Here is a 20,817-nt window from a genome sequence, read left to right on the forward strand (position 1 = left end):
TTAGATGCTAAGAAGAAAAACTAATTAGAGCATTTGGTTTTGAGCATTTGCTTTTTCTAAATTGTTCTATCAAGTCAAGACGTAAGATTACCTCCCAACAGCCGATCTTGAGTTTTGTTGCAGGAAAATTTGAAGCCTTCCATTTCATTAATGTGGGTTGGATGTTATATTCATCATTTCTGGTCTGTTGTTTTTCTATACTAGTACCCGAAGTTGGTCCATTAAGAGGAGTGGTCTTCTTTTGAGATAGCTTCCTATCAATGAGATCCAAGAAAGATGGAGTTATGCGTAAAATCAAACCCAGAGGACTGGGTTCCTCTGTCTTGTCAGTGCATGGACCTATCTGCATAGATTAAAAATAAATAAACCAGTAAGAAAATATCGCCAAATAGAAAAGATAAGATACATTTAGAACTCCATAAAAAATTAGCTTTGTAAAAAATATTAGTTTCTAACAAAAAATAACCATAGGGACATTAGAAGGAAAGCGAACTCGATTTCATGTAGTCAATTGCTTCAGGGTTAATCTAGTTCAAATGCCACTTGCAACTCTTGTAATTCAAGTAATTATCTGTTAAAACATCACTATACCTCCTTCGATCTCAAACTGGAACCTGTTAATGTAACCTCACGATAAACTTCAAACCAAACTACCTAAATATGTGCAAACACACTACTAGATTGTACCTTTGTTCTCTTTTTTTTCTTTCTTTTTTGAGATGAAGGGAGGATTAGCCACCCAAAATTTTATTTAAAAAGATAATAACAGGGTCAGCTTTGATAACAGAGTGAAAAAAAAAGAACTGAACAGGTTCCAATTCTGACAGATTAATCATTAGAGAGAAGAGATAATAAAACAAGAGATGCAGCAATGAGGTGAATCTGCCAATAAAAGTTGTTGAAGTCTGTCGACGAAGAACAACCAGGATGCTGAAACCAGTCCATAATAAAGCCAACTCTGAAGGTAAATAAAAACATGAGACATCTTTGGGTAATGGAAGCCAGAAATCCACTTCAATGAAAATTTAGTCTTCTGAAAGTGCAGGTGGAAGCTCTTTTACTTTTGTAATTACATAGGGATGACCAATCATTAAATAGATGGAGACATCTTGAAGCTATAGCTACCACATGACCAAGCTATGGCCGCAGTCAACATGACCAAGCTATGGCCGCAGTCAACATAAGAATGATAGACTAAGTAGGCTTAGAGAAATTTCTATGCCTCCAGTCAAGACAAAGAAATTCAAAAGAGTATTGAGGGAGGAGCACACCTAACAAAGAGCAAACTGTCTTCTAAAACGTTGAAAAGGAGTATTGAGAGAACAAATGATCAACAGTTTCAGGCCCATGATTACTATCAATATTGATCTGTTCCACTCTAAATCAACATAACTAAATTGACTTGCTTTAGCCTAACCAAATTTACTTCCTAATCTCTGTCTTGCTAATGTAGGCAATATAACACTTAAAAAAATTTCATATAGAGATCTAAACACAACTTAGGGACAACACACATTCCCTAAATGAATCTAATTTAAATTATTTACCGTTAGCGCATAAAAACCTCATTGATACAAGGACAACTAGGTACTTGCTAGAGCCATGGAAATACCAAAAGATGGAGGTATTAATTATTTTCACATGATTCACAATTCAATGATGGTAATGGATCTTAACCTTGGCTATAATGAGTTATATTTCATTAAATATACATTTTGCAGTTAAAACAAGTATATTATGATGAAAACATTGGTTATTTTCAAAATAAGGATAGAATATCCAGAGTAGCTAGAATATATCTCCTCATTAGCACATCTGAGAAAGTTCTCACCAGTACATTGCCTTTTTAATGCAAGTTATTTTTTGACTTATACCTATTATTGTTATCTTTGGTAAGTTCTTGATGGCCGGATAAAAAAGAACATTTCTTATACAAGTTTAGAAAAAAGAACTGACCTTCTGCCTCTTGGAATTTGAGTCTGGCTCTTTGGGCCTATCTCGAGGTCTATTCTCTTCCTCAACCATGCGAGGACTCTCAATCCCATCAGAAGCAAGCACCTTATCGAGCCAACTATTAAAGCTCCCCTCTTGCTCAGCCCATTCAACACTTCCTTCTAACCCAACAGCTTCATCCATCATCTCCTACAAAATTAATGAATAATATATTTGGGAGCAAAAACGAATAACATCAGACTATATCCACATTCCAACCTACATAAACCAACAAATCCTAAAGTATTCAATCTAATGTAATGAGATTAAAAAAAACGCAGAGAAAAGAAAAACCTTTATATAAAAAAATTATTTTTTTAAGCACTATTGCCAACAGTACCAATGGTAAAATCCATCACAGTTTTCAATCCGATTAAGGTACATCCCATGCATATGAGATGTTTTAAACAAAAAAAACTACAGATTCCAAGCTATCCACCCAAGAGTTTCAACCACAAGAACAATTTAATGAGATGAAATTAGATTATAAAATAAATAAAAGCAGATACAAGAATAACCTAAGCAAATACTGAAGCTACTCCCGATGACAACAATCCAATCTTCGCATCTAAGTTATCTACAACCCAATCCAGGGTCTAACAAAAACAAACATGAAAAGAATATCTGATGAGATGAGATAAGTTTAGAATTGAAACGACAGGAAACGGGGAGAAAAAAAAAACAGCCTTCTTTAGGTTAATCAACTCGCTCTCCAAAGGATTGTAAACGAAAAGGAAACAAAGGAAGGAGAGAAGAGCCGAAGGGGAGGAAAAGGAGCTCTGTTTCAAAAAAATCTGGGGAGGCCGTTTTATGGAAACAGAGTCCTTTCAAGGGAACGAAACGAAGGAAGCGGGAAGGGGGGTAGTTAGTTAGGCTCGTCGAAGCTCCTAGTTGATTCCCATTGGACGGTGCCACGTGGAGAGCGGCGGCGCCGTGCGGATCCGCTGACGAGGCAGACGGATTACATTGAAGCAGTGCAAAAGCGGCGACATCCTCCGACTTCCATGCAACCAGTTGGAAAGGAAGGACGACATCCGCCGACTTCCATGCGACCAGTTGGACAGGTGGCCTAGTTACGAGGTCTCTCATCGTTTACAGTTGGGATTCCTGGGTTTTGATTTAGGGGTTGCAGGACTTACTTATCAGAGCTGGGATTCCTGGCCTACCATAATCAGAGCAAGTCTAGGGGGACTAAAATTTTCACTCCATGCTTCTTTCGGAACCCTGTTGCTCATGTTTGAAAAACAGAGGAGGCAGCCATGGCCGCTGCTGCGGCCTGTCGCCCTGGCGAGCTGGCACTGACGTCCGGCTTGCCGTTGCGACCCACCATGGCTGCCATGGCCGACGCGGGCGGAGGGGAAAAGGGGAGAGAGGGCAACGGCCGCCGCCAGCTTGCAGCGGTGAGGCACCGTGGCCTCTTCTCCTGGTGGCCGAAATGTGGCCACTGGCCAAGCGCGGCCGTGAGTCTCCAACTGGCCGCACCACCATGCCGAAAAAAAGGGAGAGGGCTTCTTCCTGACGGCCATGAAAAAGGACCATCGTTTATCGGCGGTTCTCCCCTTGATCGCCGGAAAAGCGGTGGTCGGCAGGGAGGGGACAAGGAGGCTGGCTGTTGTCCAAAAGATTTCGGTGGCCACCGCCACCGTTTGGGCGAGAAGGGTCGCCGGTTTTGGCCCCTTCTCCTCCTTTCTATCGGGAGGAAGATCAAGTTTTGGATTCGGGTTTCGGATTTCGGATTTCGGGTTTTGGAATCTGACCCGAAATCCGAATCCGGTTACCGAAAAAAAAAAGCTGCAACCAACACGCAGCCAACCTAACAAACTGAAGAAATTATATTCTAGGGGGCATGCACCACCTACCATAATCAGAGCTGTCTGTTTATATAGTGATGCATCGAGATGAGTACTTGAAGAACGGAGCCCATAGAAACAAGAGGTTAATTATAATTGCTGGCATGCACGACCACTTGGTGCATGCAGTGTAAGGTATAATTTCTCACGAAATTGGCTTGCATATCCAGGTTTGTCCTAAGTTATATTGTTTGTGATTGAAGAACGGAGCCCATAAAAACAAGAGATTGTGATTGCATCAAGATGGGTGCTTGAAGAATCGAGCCCATAGAAACGAAAAGTTGTGATTGCTGACGTGCATGACCACTTGGTGTGCATGATTTTTCAAAAAATTGGCTTGCATATCCAAGTTTGACCCTAGTTATATTACTTATGATTGTGATTTATGCTAACTTGTATCTTAATTTTATCTAGATTTTTTTTGAAAAATGTAGATATGCTAAATCTTTATTTGGCATTAAGGCTGCAAATGGGTCGGGTCGACCCGAGACCCGACCCGACCCGAATTTTAGGACCCGTGGGTCCGGGTCGATCCTAAAATTGGATCCGAATCATTTTTTGGGTCAGTTCTAGGTTTATCGAACGGATCCGATCCGACTCGAAGGGGGGCGAAGAGAAGGGGGGGAAGCAAAAGAGAGTTTTTTTTTTGTGTGGGTCATAGCACTATTTGTCCATCAGGATTCTCTCTCGATCTATTACACTGTTGATACCTTTGGTGTCTCGGTAGCTTGTTTTTTTTTTTCTTCTGTTTTTTGGCTTCTGTTTTTTTTAACTTTTGCAGGGAGGAAGTGAGGGAACACTGAACTGAATATGGGTCATGTGCCAGTTTTCTGCGATGGAATTGGATTTTGGAAGAAGGTCCGGGATTTTTTTTGTCCTCGTGAGAGGGGAGCAGGGAGACACCAAGTTCCGTCCAATCAGTCATACGGACAAAATATAGTGTGATATGAAATTTGGCTTGCAGACCGACTTAGTTAGTAGTCATGGTTCATCTGTTCTGACTGGAGGTCAATCGCAAGTCTTTCAAAGTCATGGGTCACCCAGCACCTCATGATATGACCAAATTAGATTTGCCCAAATTCTTTCCTAAAAGTAAAAAAATTGAATCCGATTTGAATCCGAATCGATCCAACTCGGATCCGATCCGACCCGGTCTTCAACCAGGTCGGATTTGGATCCAAAATTAGGACCCAAATAAAAAATCGGATCGGATTGGGGTCATCCAGGATCCGACTCGATGCGACCTATTTGCACCACTATTTGGCATGTTTTATGTACGGATGTATAAGTTTTTTTTCTTTTTGTTCAACTTCAGGTTCACACGATGCATTATAAGTTCTTTGTTATTTGTTAGATAGGGGTATTGATTTGACGCTTGAAAACGTACCTCCACATTTCTAATGGATCTCATGATATATGTTGATTATTAAAATCGATTATTTTGTTGTTCAATGTATTGTTTCATTGTTTATGATCAATTTTTATGGAGTGTTACGTGAGCATGACTTGCACTTTGACAATATATGTTGATCATTTGTTTGGATTCAAGGAACCATTTTATAATTTAATTCTATTTTTTTTGAGGCATTATTATGTTCAATTTAATCAAACCAGTTAATTAGTTTGCTTTGCAATTAATGTTGTTTATCACTGGCTTATAATTTTTCAATGATGTTTCATGAGTGACATAGTATTTTAAATCTCATAATAGCATTAATGCAGAAATCAAGGCAAAAATTCAAAAGTTCCTCTTTTTCTGAATTTTGTTTGGTAATTAGGAGGCGATCCTCAGATAAAAAGGGGAAAAAAGAACATTAGAATTGGAGTCAAATTAAACATTCACAAAACTGCAGTCATACATATTAAATCATATCTAGTATCACAAATGCATTGACTTACAAAATCATCCTTGGTTTTATTTTTGGTTTCTTGGGCATACTAATTAATGGTATTTCATCATAAGTTCATTCCATCAAAAAGAAGTAAGTACTTGAAGCTTGAATTGTAAAGCATATGAGATCATTTATATTATTAATTATGTTAGATCTTACCCAGCTTCCAAGAGGAATTAGCTGGTACGATTGTACAACAGATGGCGAGGTGCCAGTTTTCTAAAATAAATATGATGGTCAACCAAAAAAAAAAATGCAGCTTGTGTCATCTCTTCGTCGACTAATATGTTGTTAATCTCCAAATTTTATTTGGAAGTTGCTTAGAATCACTTGCCCTTTTTTCATCTAAGATCTTAAAAATACCATGACACTAGAAAATCATGCCAATTTATTAGCTCGATAACTTCCATTGAAAGCTCAAGCAACTAATTAATCCACATGTATGTGTATCTTGCCACCATCCAATACAATTTATGTAAGTTAATGTTCTTGATGCCTACAAAAAAAAGAAAAATAAATTAAAAAAAACATATATTTTGATATAATCTATTTCATTATCTCTCTCTGATGGTTATTGAGAGATTGCGAGGTTATGTTCCAAAGAATATTATCTTTTTTTTCTTTTGATTAGATAAGTCCAACAATAACATAGTTTAGATGTCGTATATTGGAGTGAAGAGAAAACACATACCGTAACTTTTACGTTTTTTTTTTCAAAGTTAAAATTAAAATACATAATATTTATGTAGAGTGCATTGTTTTAATTGGTTAACATTCACAGAAGCAACATGCTTTAGAGCAAATAAACAAAACAAAACAAAAATCAATGATACATCTCAACAAAAAAAAGGAAAAAATATGGTATCATCTTAATTACATCTATTGAAATATATATTTTTGTGCTCAAGAAATCATAATATTATTCTTGATTTTTATTTTGAAGATAGATGGTAATCGTATTTAAGGAGTTCCTTTAGTTGTGTAAATACCTTAAGGAGTTTCCGATTATGGTTTAAGATACTGAGGATACACTATTCAACACTTGAATAGGATACAATCAACGAAATGAACTTTTTTTTTTAATCTTTAATGAGTGCTTTATGATGATTTGTTTTTTGCCACCCATAAAATATTTGCTTGTTCAAAACATTTGTAAAACATCTAGCACAGCTCAATCCACTCTTTGCTTGTCCTTTTCAATACACTTACTCCCTCATGCCATATTCGGCTTCAAGAAGTGAGGTCAAGAAAAGAAAAAAAAAAAAAAAAAACAGAGGCAGGTCAAGTCCAATGACTTCTTATCCACTTGTTTGGATATGTTGAGCTCTTTATCCCCTTTCTAGTCTTTCCCCTCTGATTAGAGGGATTAAAGGTCTTCCAAAAAAGATAGTGCCATTTGTAGAGGTGATTAGTTTGTTTATCTAGGGCACCAATCAATTGGAGAGTATATGAAAGCAAAGAGCATCTTGCAAGGTGGGGGAAACCTACTCCATGCATTTTTCTCTTCTATTTTTTTTCGCCGGCCATGAGCCACCATTGCCATGTCAGCAATTTGACCACCTCGCAGCTCGCCACGTTGACATATTTATCGAATGCTGACATGTATGGATGACGGAGAGCGTCGATGCCAAGCTGTCATCAGCTCGAACAAGATGCGACTCTCAAATTGGAATAAGAACCGGCATTGTTGCCTGAATGGCTGACCTAACTGGGTCCACGAACAAGCATTTAGTTGATTCGTTAGTTAAAGCATGACAGCAAATCAGCTGATAGTAATGGGTGATGAGTCACAAGATGCCCCCCACAAAGATTTGCTTGACTAAAACTCTCAAAAAGTCTTGCCTCCTATTGATTCCACAAGCTACTGTCTAAAATTAACCTGTCTGACCTCCCAAGGACATGGTCGGTTGGTCACTATGGGAAGTTGGCCCCACAAAAGAATGGAGGTTGGACCCATGTTAGTCACTAGTGGCAGTGGATTGAAGAGGGGAACTAGAAGACACTGGCATTGGAGAGTTTAGAATAAACTGCTATAAAGCTGAAGTCTAAGGAGGGTATGGGTCTGGTCCTACCATCCCTATTCCTGGGCTTTTCCACTGCTAGGAACTGGTGGTATTCTTTTGCTCTGAGGGATTGATTCCATGATGGCATCATGGGATTCTGATTCCCACATGAACTCGAATTGGATATGGCTGAGCCCACAATCCCTTTCCATAGATTTCATCCAATAGAGGCTCCACCACAAGCTCCATTTTTGAAGTAAAGAAGAAATTTCATTAAGAAAAGAGTACTAGTAAGTCTTTAGCGAGATTGGAGAATAATGACTGTGATGGTCCCCATGACCATTATTGAGGCTTTCTGCCAATTTCAATCTGAAGAGCAACTATGGTCCAATAGCCTCTTGTCATGGTGGATCGTTGACCGGCGAAGCCGGCGAGATATCTCATTCATAATCTTTGATAGGTATTTTGCGATATCATCAATCATGCGAGTTGAGGTCAGCATGTGAATCACATTGGGAGAATGGATTGAATTAGGTTTGAAATGACATCATTTGAGGCTAAAAATCACTAGCAGCTGCATTGCATTTTGAGTCATCATCTTGCATATTTCATTTATAAAGAAGTACTAGTAGAACACCCCTTGCTACAATATCATGATTAAATTAGAAGAATCGATGCCAAGATTATCACCAACAATGGATAAAATAGATGAAAGAAGTACCAATTCGTACAAATTTTAGTATCTAAAGAATGAATGCCCTAATTGGAAGGAAATGACTGCTAAAATGCAAATATCGGCAACAATTAAATTTTTTTCCAGCCACATCCATCAAAGGAGAAAAACACAAGGAGTTGAAAGTTGAAACCAATCCAGCAAACATGATCAAATTAATAATCAGCTATCATCATACATTTGAATGAATAAAAAATTTAGGTTTTGAGAGTAGTTTACATTTGAGTATTGATGAAAACAAAAATGCCGAAATAATGTATTTATATCTTGACCACCATCCACCTCCAGAAAAGATCACAAAAAATACAGCCGTGCTATGGTTTTTTTCGCAATGGTTGTAAGACATAATTAATAAACAATCTTCAGGCATCAGTACATGCAAGCATTCAAATCATGGATGCTCTAGGAAGCCCGTTAGGAATTGTCCATGACCTCAATAAAAGGCTAACTCTCTTTGGAATTGGTCCATGGTGGCTGCATCATGAAGAACTACCATGGAATTTCTTGCAGTCGTCAAGAAAACTATAACATGTGAAGACCCAATACAGGTGGATCAGAGACTTAGATTTGTGGCTTAGAGTTGCTTCCAAAAGCCAGCTCAAATATTTGGTTATAATCATCTACGAAGTGAACTTCAAGGCCTTCCTTCACATTGGCAGCAAGCTCATCAAAATCTCTTCTGTTAGCTGATGGGAATATGATAGTCTTCACCTCACTTCTTCTTGCAGCAATTATCTTCTCCTTTACCTGTTTGGTAGGAATGAAACTTTTAAAAACTAACAGAAAAAAACAAAGTCACAGAGCAGTAATAATACTAAATAATGGTGATTTCTGGTGTTATTTTTCAAAATAAGACTTCAGAATGATTTTTATCAAATATAGGAAGTTTGCAAATTTAGTAAAAATGTCAAGCTTTGCAGTTTCCAACTCAAAAATTCAGGCTATGACAAAATGCATATAAACTCCTAGATTCAGGTATTTCTACAATGGATGGTAAATCATATAGCATATAAAGATCAAATGGACAAATATGATGAATTGAAAGACAGAGAGTATGTCGCACATCCCGTGGTTGGAAACCAAAACAAGAATAAGAAACATTAAGTCTTAAAACAATCATGAAAACAAAAAACTATGAACTTTCGATTATTATGGTCGGTCACAATGATGAATAAAGATTATGTCACAGAGATAACATACCCCACCAATTGGGAGAATCCGTCCTGTCAATGTTACTTCACCAGTCATTGCAAGTTCTTTTTTAACATGCTTTTTCATGGCAAGAGACAACATTGAGGTTATCATGGTGCACCCTGCACTTGGTCCATCCTTGGGGGTAGCACCAGCCGGCACATGCAAATGGAGCTTGGAGTCTGCAAAAAATGGATTGTCTGGTTCTTTCTGAAGCAATATTGCTCTGGCTACGGTATGAGCTATTTGCGCACTCTCCTTCATGACGTCTCCGAGCTGACCCGTCAATAGAAGTGCACCTTTCCCTTCTCCTTGCTCCACTAGGGCGGTCTCAACATACAATGTTGAACCACCCATTGCAGTCCAAGCAAGACCCATGACAACTCCTACTGGAGTCTGATCATATATACGTTCGGCATGGAATACTGGTTTGCCCACAAAATCAGCCAGGTTTGAGACATCAACTATGACCTTTTCAATCACATTATCAACTTTCACATCCTTTACATCACTTGTTTTTATATTGACCTGTAAATAGAGAAATCAATCAATTAATACATGACACAATGAATATACGGTGCATAAATATGCATATGTTAACATATATGCATACTACATTAAAGTAATTTCTATCGTCTGACTGATCCTTCCACTAATGTGAAAAAAAAAGTTTACACATAGGACTTGTAAGAAAAATCACTAGTAGGTGTCAATGTTAAACCAATTCTTACACTACAATAAAATGCATGTTTTAGTCACTTAGCTTCTCAGAATACCTTTGAATCAACGGGTTGGTCTGTTGTTGCAATACCGTCTGATGATAAGAGAGTTGGCTGCACTTTGTCAGCCTCCAACTGTTCAACAAGATGCTCATGAGAAGTTGCTTCTGATTCTTCTGTGGCAGTTCCATTAGGCTGTTCATGTAACGAGACTTCAATTGCTTGTTCAGATTCTGTTAAGGTAGTTGTTGTAGCCCTTTCGTGTGAGTTCCCATCCTCCAGTTTCTTCCCCCCTGGACCATCATCTGCAATTTGAGTAGGCTCTTCAGTAGATTTCTCTCTAAGCTGTTTGGCTCCTTGCTGAAGGCTGACTTTTAGAGATTGCTCATTTGTCACCCCTTGACGGACAAGTTGCAGAGCTATCTATATTAAAGCATAAGAATAAAATCGGTCATGAATAGGAAAAATATTCAAGGTTTTCTGAAATCAAAATATTTATTTCATTGATAGGAAAAGATGCAAATTTAAATATCTAATATACATCAATGGTCATAAAAATGCAAATGAAGGGAATGACTGAGAATTCATAGATGATAGTAATAGAAATGCATGTATGCTTATGAAACTAGTGCTTCTGCATATTTAATGGCCAGAAAACATTCAGATTAATCACTGCTAAAAGGGGAGACTTTCACAGAAAAGCTTTTGATTACAGAAATATTGACTTCCAACATCTCTCAAAGGGGTGTAAAGCCTATGACAAAATAAACTTCAATTAAGTACAACTACACCAGAAGATGCATTAATTGAAGCAATAATTTGTAAAGGAAAACATTTGTTTAATAGAAAAACATAAACAATTTGGAAAGCTACAAGTGAAAAACCACCAATTCAAATATCCTGTTAAAATAAAAATTTCAGAAAGCCAAAACTAGCAGGTCAATAATTTAACATTTCTAATTGTTTCTTTAATCCTTCCCATAATTCTCCAACTAGCACATCCGACAAGTATACCTATTTGTGAGATGACCCAAATACCCAAATGTCTTGCATAAGCAATATGCAAACTAGTTACAAAAAATCGAGGCAATTGGGTTTTTCATTGATAGGGACAACCAGCTAGACACTTTGGTCAAAACATCATAACTAGCTTGTTATGTTCATGCACGCATTCAAACCAGAACTAAATCAAAATATCACCTAGTAACAAGCATCTTGTGTTCTCATGATGCATTTCAGATTGTATACGGTGCCGTTTGAAGTTCAAAGTCATTACTAATTTTTCTGAAGAAAGCATACCGATAACATTGTGGCTCGTCATCAGAGGCAACCCAATGCTCAACAGTTATGGTTGGGATTTGCTAGCAAAACAATTACTTTGAAAATAAATAATAAAATTACGAATATTTAGATTTAAAAACTGATACTTCTTTTCTGAAGTTCTAACAACTGTGTCACAAACCTTGCGGTATATCTTCTCAATTTGCTTTTGAAGATTCCGAACACCTGCCTCTCGGCAATAATTTTCTATCAGAGCAAGAAGAGCTGCATCAGTCACTTCAACCTGGATACATTGATCAGAAATGTTAACAGAATATAAACCAATATAGCATAGATCATGTATACATGGTTAAATATGTCTGTAAAACATTCTATCAGTAGCACGAGACACTCAGCCACCACTAATCCATGTTCACTATTACTAAATATATGTTCTAACTGATGATCCAATTACATCAGGTTAATCCTAGAAAAGCACATTCATGCTGAATGATTCAGACACTAATCTTCCTTACAGTGAAGCAATGTTCAGTCGCCTTTCTAATATAATATATAAAGACAAATGGTGAGATAAGGCGACGGCTTGAGCTTTCCACCATGATCTCCAGATGGCAAAAGCTAACGATTTAATATTGAATCACAGTTATAACTTTTAATTTTCGTAAAGGTACTCTAGTTCATGAATAACAATCTTTTGAGTGGCCTGTGAAGTGTGTCATTCGACACAACCAAGTTAGAACATTGGCCATATCAAGTGCTACCAACCAACTGGACCAACTCCTTGTAGCATCTTCTGAAATTAATTTTCCTAAGACCAGGTACCTGCTTAACCCCAAGACAAAAAACTATGAATAGAATAATTTTTGCATGGGAGCTATAGACTACTTTTTATGTTTTTATTCTCGAGTTATTTTTATTAATCAGCTAATGATCCTTAAAAGTTTACGGATTAATAATTTGAAATCCTAAATATGTAGAAAATAATTGGTATTTAAAGAATTTCTCAAGTGAATAATTCCCTTGGACAAGATTTCTACCATAACCAAATCATCTTCTCCCATCTAAATGGGGTCAGCATGTACAAAGCTAAAAATCCACCAAATCAAATACTAAGATGAAAATACAACAGGGCACAAATTCATGTAATCAGGAATTCTACAATATTTTTCAGCTCATGATAATTCAAAGGCACTGATATGCTCGTAGTGTTTATCTGTCTCATATTGTAATTGATCTGTCAAACTGCTATAATTCTCTAACCATGTAGCAGATAACATCTCAGGAGATTTACTAATCTAGAATATTTTATTTAAAAATATATTTCGATAAATCGTGATGAAATCCTGATCCCTAGTATCTATTGCAATGATCAGAATCCATTTATGAGTTGAAAAAAATATTGCTTATGCAGATGATGTGTCTCGAAGAGAGTAAATTATATGACCAGAAACAAAAGAAGAATGAGAATGTTCTCTTTCTTTTAAAGGTTTTCTTCTTTCCCCTCAGAAGGAAGAGAAGGGGGGGGGGGGGGGGGGGGGAGGGGGTGTTTGGGGTGGGGGTTAGTGGGAGCTGGAGTGCACCACTCCTAGGCTATGGAATCATTCATTTAGAATCATTGTTATGACTTCAGAACCATTGAAAGCTTGAACAGGTCCATTCAGTAGCTAACAGGTTGGAAAAAGAAAATTGAGTATATCAAATCAAGTAATGCAATGCTATGACAGTAACACAAACATATCAAAACCTTGCAGCATTATCAATAGAATGATAAACTTTCTTTGTTCCATCAAATATTTTGCACCAGCAAAATTGAAAGCCTTGATCCTACCATGAAGAATGTAGCTCTACTCTCTCTGACAATGATCTTCCAATACACAGACACTCACAAACACTTGTCTACAGGAACATGCGATGCATGCCCAGTATAAAAATAATAAAAAAAGAAAGAAATGTGTTGAATGATAATATAAATTCTATTTATCAATTTAAAATAGAAAAAATCAGTAAAATCTAAAATCCAAACAGTCATGAGAAATAAAAACTTTCCTAACTATACCTTCCATATTCTCATGCAATTCTCTTTCTATGCTCTGATGAGAGATATAATGAGATATTTCATATGTGAAACATAAGACCATAAGATCTAGGAAAGAGATGGAGAGGTCAAAGTATCTATCATTTTCTCTTTATTCATGAAAATTAAGTGAAAAGGGTGTTCTAATAGAAAAGGTTTCTTAAGAATAGAGAAGGAGAGATTGGACTGGTGAAGATGATTGGAGGGGGGCAGGGGAAGAGGAGGGGGGCAGGAGGACAGGAGGGCGGAGGGGAGGGGTAGAGAGAGAAGTCCTTGATATGAAAACCGAAATCAGACTGACTAACCATTTTAGAACAAGCATTTTGTTTTTCTAGTCTTTTGACAGCTCTGCTCCTCCTTCATATATGGAGAAGATCGGAACAAGTTCAGTCTCTAATCTTATTTTGACTGTAATGGAATGTGAGATGGAAAACATATTATGATTCTTTGGGAGGATGGGATTTTCATGGAATCAAAGAGGCTGCTTGTTCTCATGAATTACAATATTCTACAATTATAAAAGAATGTTTTTGATGAGATTTGGTTAGAAAATCTAATGGCAAACTTGAAAAAAATAGGCATAACCAAAGGCACAGATTTCTCTTTTTATCATGCACACAAAAAACATATATATAATCTGTTTTGAGTGGGATATTTCTTGACATGATATCAAATACAATATGCCAATTTCAGATAAATTGAAAGAAAACGGACCACTTCCAGCAACTTTTCAGGGGGACATATAGTTAACAATACGAGTGCAGTATTAATCATACTTGTTCAGATTTGATACCACAAGCTTCACGAGTAGTCTTTTCCAAATAGTCCCTTGCAATATGCATCTTTTCATCAGTGATATAACCAGCAAGAGCAATGACCTCCATTCTGTCCAAAAGAGGGTTTGGTATCATCTCAACTACGTTTGCTGTGCAAACAAACAGAACCTAAATTAATAAGCAAAATGGTGTCAGAAGATATTCTAATGGAAGAGTAATTCTGTAAATACATTCACAACTAAACTTAGCTAAGATATCTGAATGCAAATAAAATTGCAACATTAGGACATGGAGAGAAGTGACAGAAGATATTCTGGAAATAACTGAAATGACAATTAGATTTTCATGTATGCATGGGTATGCATGTGTGCACGTGCATGTGCCCGTGATACTCCCATGCCAAATGCAACACACATACACCCTTGTGGAAAGCACGTGATGAGACATTGAAGTTGAAACTCAAATAGATCATCAATAGCATAAGCACTTAAAGTAAGTAAATCAAATGATTTTCGATGTTAATTATGTATCAAATTATCACAACATGGATAGTAAATTAGTAATCAAAGTAGCATTTGGCTTGAGTCTAATGTTAGGGTGAAAAATCTCTAACCAATTGAATTTAGATACCCATGCTTTTAGAGGTGATGAACAAATTGCAATTTAAATTTCTGTTCCTGGATGTTGGCAGTAGGGACAACCATATATGTTATGGCTTAGATGTATCATATACATGCTATACAGTAGATCTTATACAAGTCCACTGCCGGAACACATGGATGATTTTATTCACCAGATGGTAGTTCTATTTGACCCACGGTCAGTCTAGTAAATACTAGTGCGCATTGGCATATGGAATGGATTTCTTTAATATTTTAATACATATTCAATATGTGGTCATTACAAATAATGTGTGCAAAGCGCACACTGTGAGTAAAGATGCTACATGGTAGAGCCAAAGTTCTTACTTGACTGCTGAAAAATAATCAGTAATCTAGATGGTATATCTCATTCTGCATTGCAGTAACATATCTTTTCACACTGGTCCAAGCATCAGCACAATACGACATATATATATATATATAAGCACCATAGGGGTACGAAAGATACTTATTGTCTCACCGACTTATAGATCTGTGCCATTTGCAAAAGTTCAAAAGCTTTGAACTTATAAATGCCTTACATGCATAATGTCTATTTCAACTCTCTCTCTCTCTCTCTCTCTCTCTTATATTTATGTTTATATTTATATAAACTGATTAGGCTTCTCGCCACAAATTTATGTAGCATAAATTCCATACGAATTGTCAATTATATGTTTCTGCTAGTATAAAATTGTTATTTTAAAAAAAAAGAAAAAAAAATCTTTTTTCAGATTCTCTCTTATCCAGATCATGCATCCTACCACAATCTGCCCAACTTGTTCACAACCTTCAAACACCACCATGGCACCTCCTACCAACAGTTGCTGTAAGTCACGGCCATTTACTCCCCTCACTCTCTTTGGCTGCTGTTCCACCCCACCCCCTCCTATCCCCACGAAAGCTCTCCAGCTAAAAGGTGGAGGGAGGTGGTAGGGAAAAAAGGGTTGGTGGGCTGGATGGCATAGTAGGAGTAACTAAAAGGACTTGTAGTCATTGATGGCAGTCATGGGTAGGTGGAGACTTAAAACAGACCTAAAATTTTCGGTGTGAGAAGGAACAGGACATCTTTTACAAGAAATTCAAATCTACCAAACTAATCGGATCTCAAAGTATTTCAAGCATCTACTGACCTATGTGATTGAAAATTTAATTCTATTTTAGAAGATAAAAAAATCAAAGACCTTTCCAAAAAGAATTCCTACTTTCCAAAAAAGAAATCCTACTTGCTATTCTGTTAAATTCCACTGATTCATGTCATTGAATTTTTTTCCCTCCCTTATGACTTTCAAGCTATGGAAGACTACACATTAGATGGTACAGTGGCAATGGCATCTAATATTACCTTGCAGATTGTTTTTGAATATAAAAAAAAAAGCTCTTTTCCCCTTTGTAAGTCCTTTTTCTAGTGTTACACGTCATAGAAACGCTGAAAGAGCATCATTCAGTATAAGCATCCAAATTACCCAGAATAGAAATTGAGGACAGAATTTGTTTAATTATTATAAATATTTGATCATCATATGAGCTAGCTAATGCTCAGATCTTGTGGGGTAGGTTTCAACACTTCAAAGAACTAATAAATGTTCCAGTAAGAAATAACTGCCTGTTGCAAAAAAAAAAAAAAGTAAAAATTGGACAATGAATGGTATAGATGCGAAGCGTATTTTACCGATCATGGTGCCAAGCTCAACTTTGTGGTCAACAACCCTATTTTAGAAAATTAAAGTCCTTCTAGCAAAGAAGACTCATACCTTTAAAATGGGAGACATCCTTTGTTCCAATAAGTATGACTCTTCTTAAACAGAACTTTTATCTTCAAACAACAATGGGTTTTTCTTTGGCATCCAGTACAGTTCTTATTTCCAAAAAAAAGTTACATTCCTGACCACACAGGTCAAGAACTCGGGATTATCATTTGTGAAATAGTTTTCACATCTATAAAATCACTGCCTGTTTAATAATATACAGATTCCAATTTCACACTGTTCATTATTTAATATCTCTATGTTATTTAAAATTATATATATTCTGATTCAGAATGTGCATCTTTTCTCTCTGAAAGATTTATTAGTACTTCAAATTGCTGAAAGATAACATGTGAGGTCCAAGACATAACAGCCTGTATGACAACCGATTCTATAAGTTGTGTCATCAATTTTTATTTTGAAAGATCTGTATGAATTCTAGATATCATTCCACTAGGCCCAACTCATATGTAAGTTGGTTTCCATACCATACTACTATTTCATGAATTTGATGAAACTAAGCAGACAGGTAGGTGATTTTTTTTTCCTTTTTTTTTTTGGTGTGTGTGTGTGTGTGTGTGTGTGTGTGTGTGTGTGTGTGTGTGTGGCGGAGGGGGGGGTCTAGAGCAACTTAAAAATAAAAAGAAAAAAGGGTCTATATTCTGAACCACATAGGTCATGAACACAGAACTATCATCAAGAAGAGCATGGTCCGTTTCTTTCCCAAAGCATCATTCTCTACTATTTTCATATGATAGATATAAGTGATCTTTACAAGAAATCTATTAGGTTATACTGAAATGTGATTACAGAAAAAGCACATGTCAAGCATGCTTTCTGTTTAAATAGAATCAGAACACCCATCTTTGCATTCTCATTTGCTCTATAAACAATGTCAAAATTCAAGAAACAAACTGCTTAGTGAACCTGTAAGCTAGAATTTGCATCCGAACAGAACAAGATAAGCATGACAATTGAAAAGGTGAATGTCAAATATGACAACCAAAAATTTGCACTGATGGAATAAAGTAATGAGCATGTTCATATTTATCTAAATTAAGAAGCTAGGAAAAAAAGCACTCGTGCATGTTCAGATTGGGATTACATGCCGCTATAAAACATCACTTACAAATGTACTATAGCATAATACAATAAAAATCCTATTGCTAATCAGCCTCGATGATACAATTCAAACATTTGGGGGGTATAAAAATGCCAGAAGACACCAATATTTGGATTAGTAATACAACTATACAAGACTATCACCAGAAGAATAACCATGGAATGCCGTACCGGCCCGTACCGGCCGGTACGGGCCGGTACGTACCGGTCCGGTCCTAGACCGGTACCGGAACGGATAAAAAACCGGTATTTCCCGGTTTTTTATCCGAACCGGCCGGTACGGGTGCGTACCGGCCGGTTCGGGCCCGTACCGGCCGGTTCGGGCCCGTACCGGCCGGTTCGGAGCCCGTACCGGCCGGTACGGGCCTCGTACCGGTGCGAACCGGCCGGTTCGCACCGGTACGATTTTTTTTTTTTTTTTAGAACCACAGCGCCGCGCGCTGTGGTTTTTGAAACCACCGGTACCGGCCGGTACGGACCGGACCGGACCGGTACCGTACCGGTCCGGCCGGCCACCGGTACGCCGACCGGTACCGGTACGGCGGACCTTGAGAATAACCAACATATCAGACCGCTATTTTATAACCAACATACAATATTTTGTCCATAATACCTCAAAAACTGGAAATGCATAGACTAAAGAGTGTAAGCCTATATGGAGGCTCCCAAGGAAAAAGGTACAAATCTAAATTTTGAACAATGATCTTTTAGAAGTTCTAGATCCCTTTGTAGCCACATAGGACATTACTCAAACTATCTCCATTTACTAAGATTGGACTGCTGGAAAATCTATGCCCAAAATAACAGTGGTTAAAAAACAGTGCTCATCAGGGAGAGTTTGTTCCGTTATGATTTTCAAAAATTATCTCCATCATATTGCTAGCATCTAGTTAGTTTGCTCTAACCTTTTTACTCTTTTGCACAATAACATGCTTTATAGATATATTAAAGATGGATATATATTGACTAGCTAGTTTAAAAAATAATGCCATCATTTTCATGATATATATCTCTTGTGACTCCCATCCATTTCATTGTCCAATGTGAGCAATTTTATGTAAACATTTATGTGGATCGGACATGGGCCGTAGTGTTCAAGCACATGTTCATGAGATGCATAATTATATTTGTCCCTTCAACCATGTAAGATTTGCCAAAGTCTTGCTTCAAATAAATCACATGCTCATGTAACAAGCTTCTGCACTCCACTCACAGGTATTAGATTGATATGAAATATATAATCAACATACCATCAATACTTGGACCCAATAAACATGAAAATTTAAAATAGTGAAGTCCAAGAATTCTTCACAGCAGCAGTGGCTCACCTTGGATAAGTCAATAGGAACATCAAGAAAATGGTCAAGAAAGTTCGCATTTTGCTCGGGGTCTAGAAGCTCTAACAAAGCACTTGCTGGATCACCAGCATGTCCCTTCCCCAACTATCACATGATAAATCACCAGAAAAGTTGGAAACATCAAATGTCATCACAATTCACAAGATCATGAGGAAGCTTAATCCCGTAAACTCGAACTAGTGCAAAAATTGATGCATCAAAATCATCACTAAATTACAACAGGTTATGTAAAGCATATTAATACCTTGTCAATCTCATCTATGAGAACTAGAGGATTAGCTGTTCCCACATTTTTCAGGCATTGCACCATCTTTCCTGGCATTGCACCAACATAGGTGCGCCTATGACCCTGGATAAAGGTTATAATGATCACAAATGAGTTTCAGATAGGCAAAACCCCACACTGTTTATAAGCTAAAGCATCAATATTGATTCCGAGATGTAGACATCAAAATGACTTAGTCGCTGTACCTTAATTTCAGCTACATCAGCCAAGCCTCCTACAGAAAATCTATAAAACCTTCTATTCAATGCTCGTGCCATTGAACGACCAATGCTGGTTTTACCAACTCCAGGAGGCCCAGAGAGACATATAATTTTGCCTGCAAACAGAAAATAATGATCTTGTTAAGATATGTTGTGTATGAATAGTAGAATTAGAAAACAAACATCAGCCAACTGAATACCATTGATTAGTCCTAATACGTTATCAGTCAAGCACACAAGGCATGTACAGCTAAATTTTATCTCTTAGTGTGTGCCGTAAGATGAATTCTTGCACAGGGCAGAGAAGGGAAAAAAGAACACTAACCACATGCAACCAGGTATAATGTTAAGGACAAAATGTGGACATGTGGTTTGCCTAGATTTGCTTGTTTTCCAATTGAACTGAATTATATTGAACCTTCACTATAGAAGTTAAGTATTTATTCAAGTCACCATTCTCATGGGGATAAAACATGGAAACTTATAAGCCCCAGCATTCTGACATAATAACACATTTTCTTTCAAAAGAAGTGCATAAAACAATTACTTCATGAAACATCAGGACCAATATTAAAAGCCCAGGTGAGAAGATATAGTTGAAAATTGTAATATAAAGGTTAAATCCATATCCATCATCTTGATCAAAAAGTTTTAGCAAGTGTATCCATGACCAAGTATTATCAAAAAATTGATAACCAGGTGTCATCCAGCTTCTGGGGTTTGATGCAGAAACACCAGTCATAGCAAAAACGTTGGGAAAAAAACCACAGCAATCAATTAGGAGATGACAATAATTTAGGAAACAAAAAGGGAAAGAATAAATGTGGTAACCAAAAGAAAGCTAGTACACATAAAGCTGTAAACCAACCTTGCTAGTACACATAAAGCTGTACCCAATCTGAACGATCCGTTGGGTCAAAAATTTTAGTCATGGATCTGACCTAATCCAAT

General features: G+C 37.2%; 2 protein-coding genes across 3 annotated transcripts in view; both read right to left on the reverse strand.

Moving 5' to 3' along the window:
* LOC120105433 (uncharacterized) overlaps nucleotides 1–20,728 on the reverse strand; it is a 22,902-nt gene extending 2,174 nt beyond the window's left edge. Inside the window, exons 1-6 of one of the 2 annotated variants that reach the window (XM_089928091.1) lie at nucleotides 19,852–20,728; nucleotides 19,625–19,729; nucleotides 19,351–19,464; nucleotides 14,512–14,679; nucleotides 1,957–2,142; nucleotides 92–343 (exon numbers count right to left, since the gene is read on the reverse strand). In XM_089928091.1, coding sequence (XP_089784217.1) covers nucleotides 92–343; nucleotides 1,957–2,142; nucleotides 14,512–14,679; nucleotides 19,351–19,464; nucleotides 19,625–19,729; nucleotides 19,852–19,923 — 897 coding nt within the window. In that variant the 5' untranslated portion in view covers nucleotides 19,924–20,728. Of the gene's footprint in view, nucleotides 1–91; nucleotides 344–1,956; nucleotides 2,143–14,511; nucleotides 14,680–19,350; nucleotides 19,465–19,624; nucleotides 19,730–19,851 lie in introns of those variants that run through there. The other variant, XM_089928092.1, reaches the window with a different exon arrangement.
* Nucleotides 8,590–11,903, reverse strand: LOC148699658 (lon protease homolog, mitochondrial-like). Its single transcript, XM_089928098.1, has 5 exons — nucleotides 11,843–11,903; nucleotides 11,680–11,741; nucleotides 10,438–10,803; nucleotides 9,671–10,189; nucleotides 8,590–9,217 (listed from the first exon to the last, which is right to left on the reverse strand). Exons 2-5 carry the CDS (start codon nucleotides 11,686–11,688, stop codon nucleotides 9,032–9,034), a joined length of 1,080 nt encoding a protein of 359 aa, XP_089784224.1. The 5' UTR covers nucleotides 11,689–11,741; nucleotides 11,843–11,903; the 3' UTR covers nucleotides 8,590–9,031.
* Nucleotides 20,729–20,817: the final 89 nt, after the last annotated feature.

The sequence above is a fragment of the Phoenix dactylifera genome, chromosome 17 (assembly GCF_051530095.1).
Source record: "Phoenix dactylifera cultivar Ajwa chromosome 17, Ajwa_hap1_PhDact_Kaust_v1.1, whole genome shotgun sequence".
Taxonomy (NCBI): Eukaryota; Viridiplantae; Streptophyta; class Magnoliopsida; order Arecales; family Arecaceae; genus Phoenix; species Phoenix dactylifera.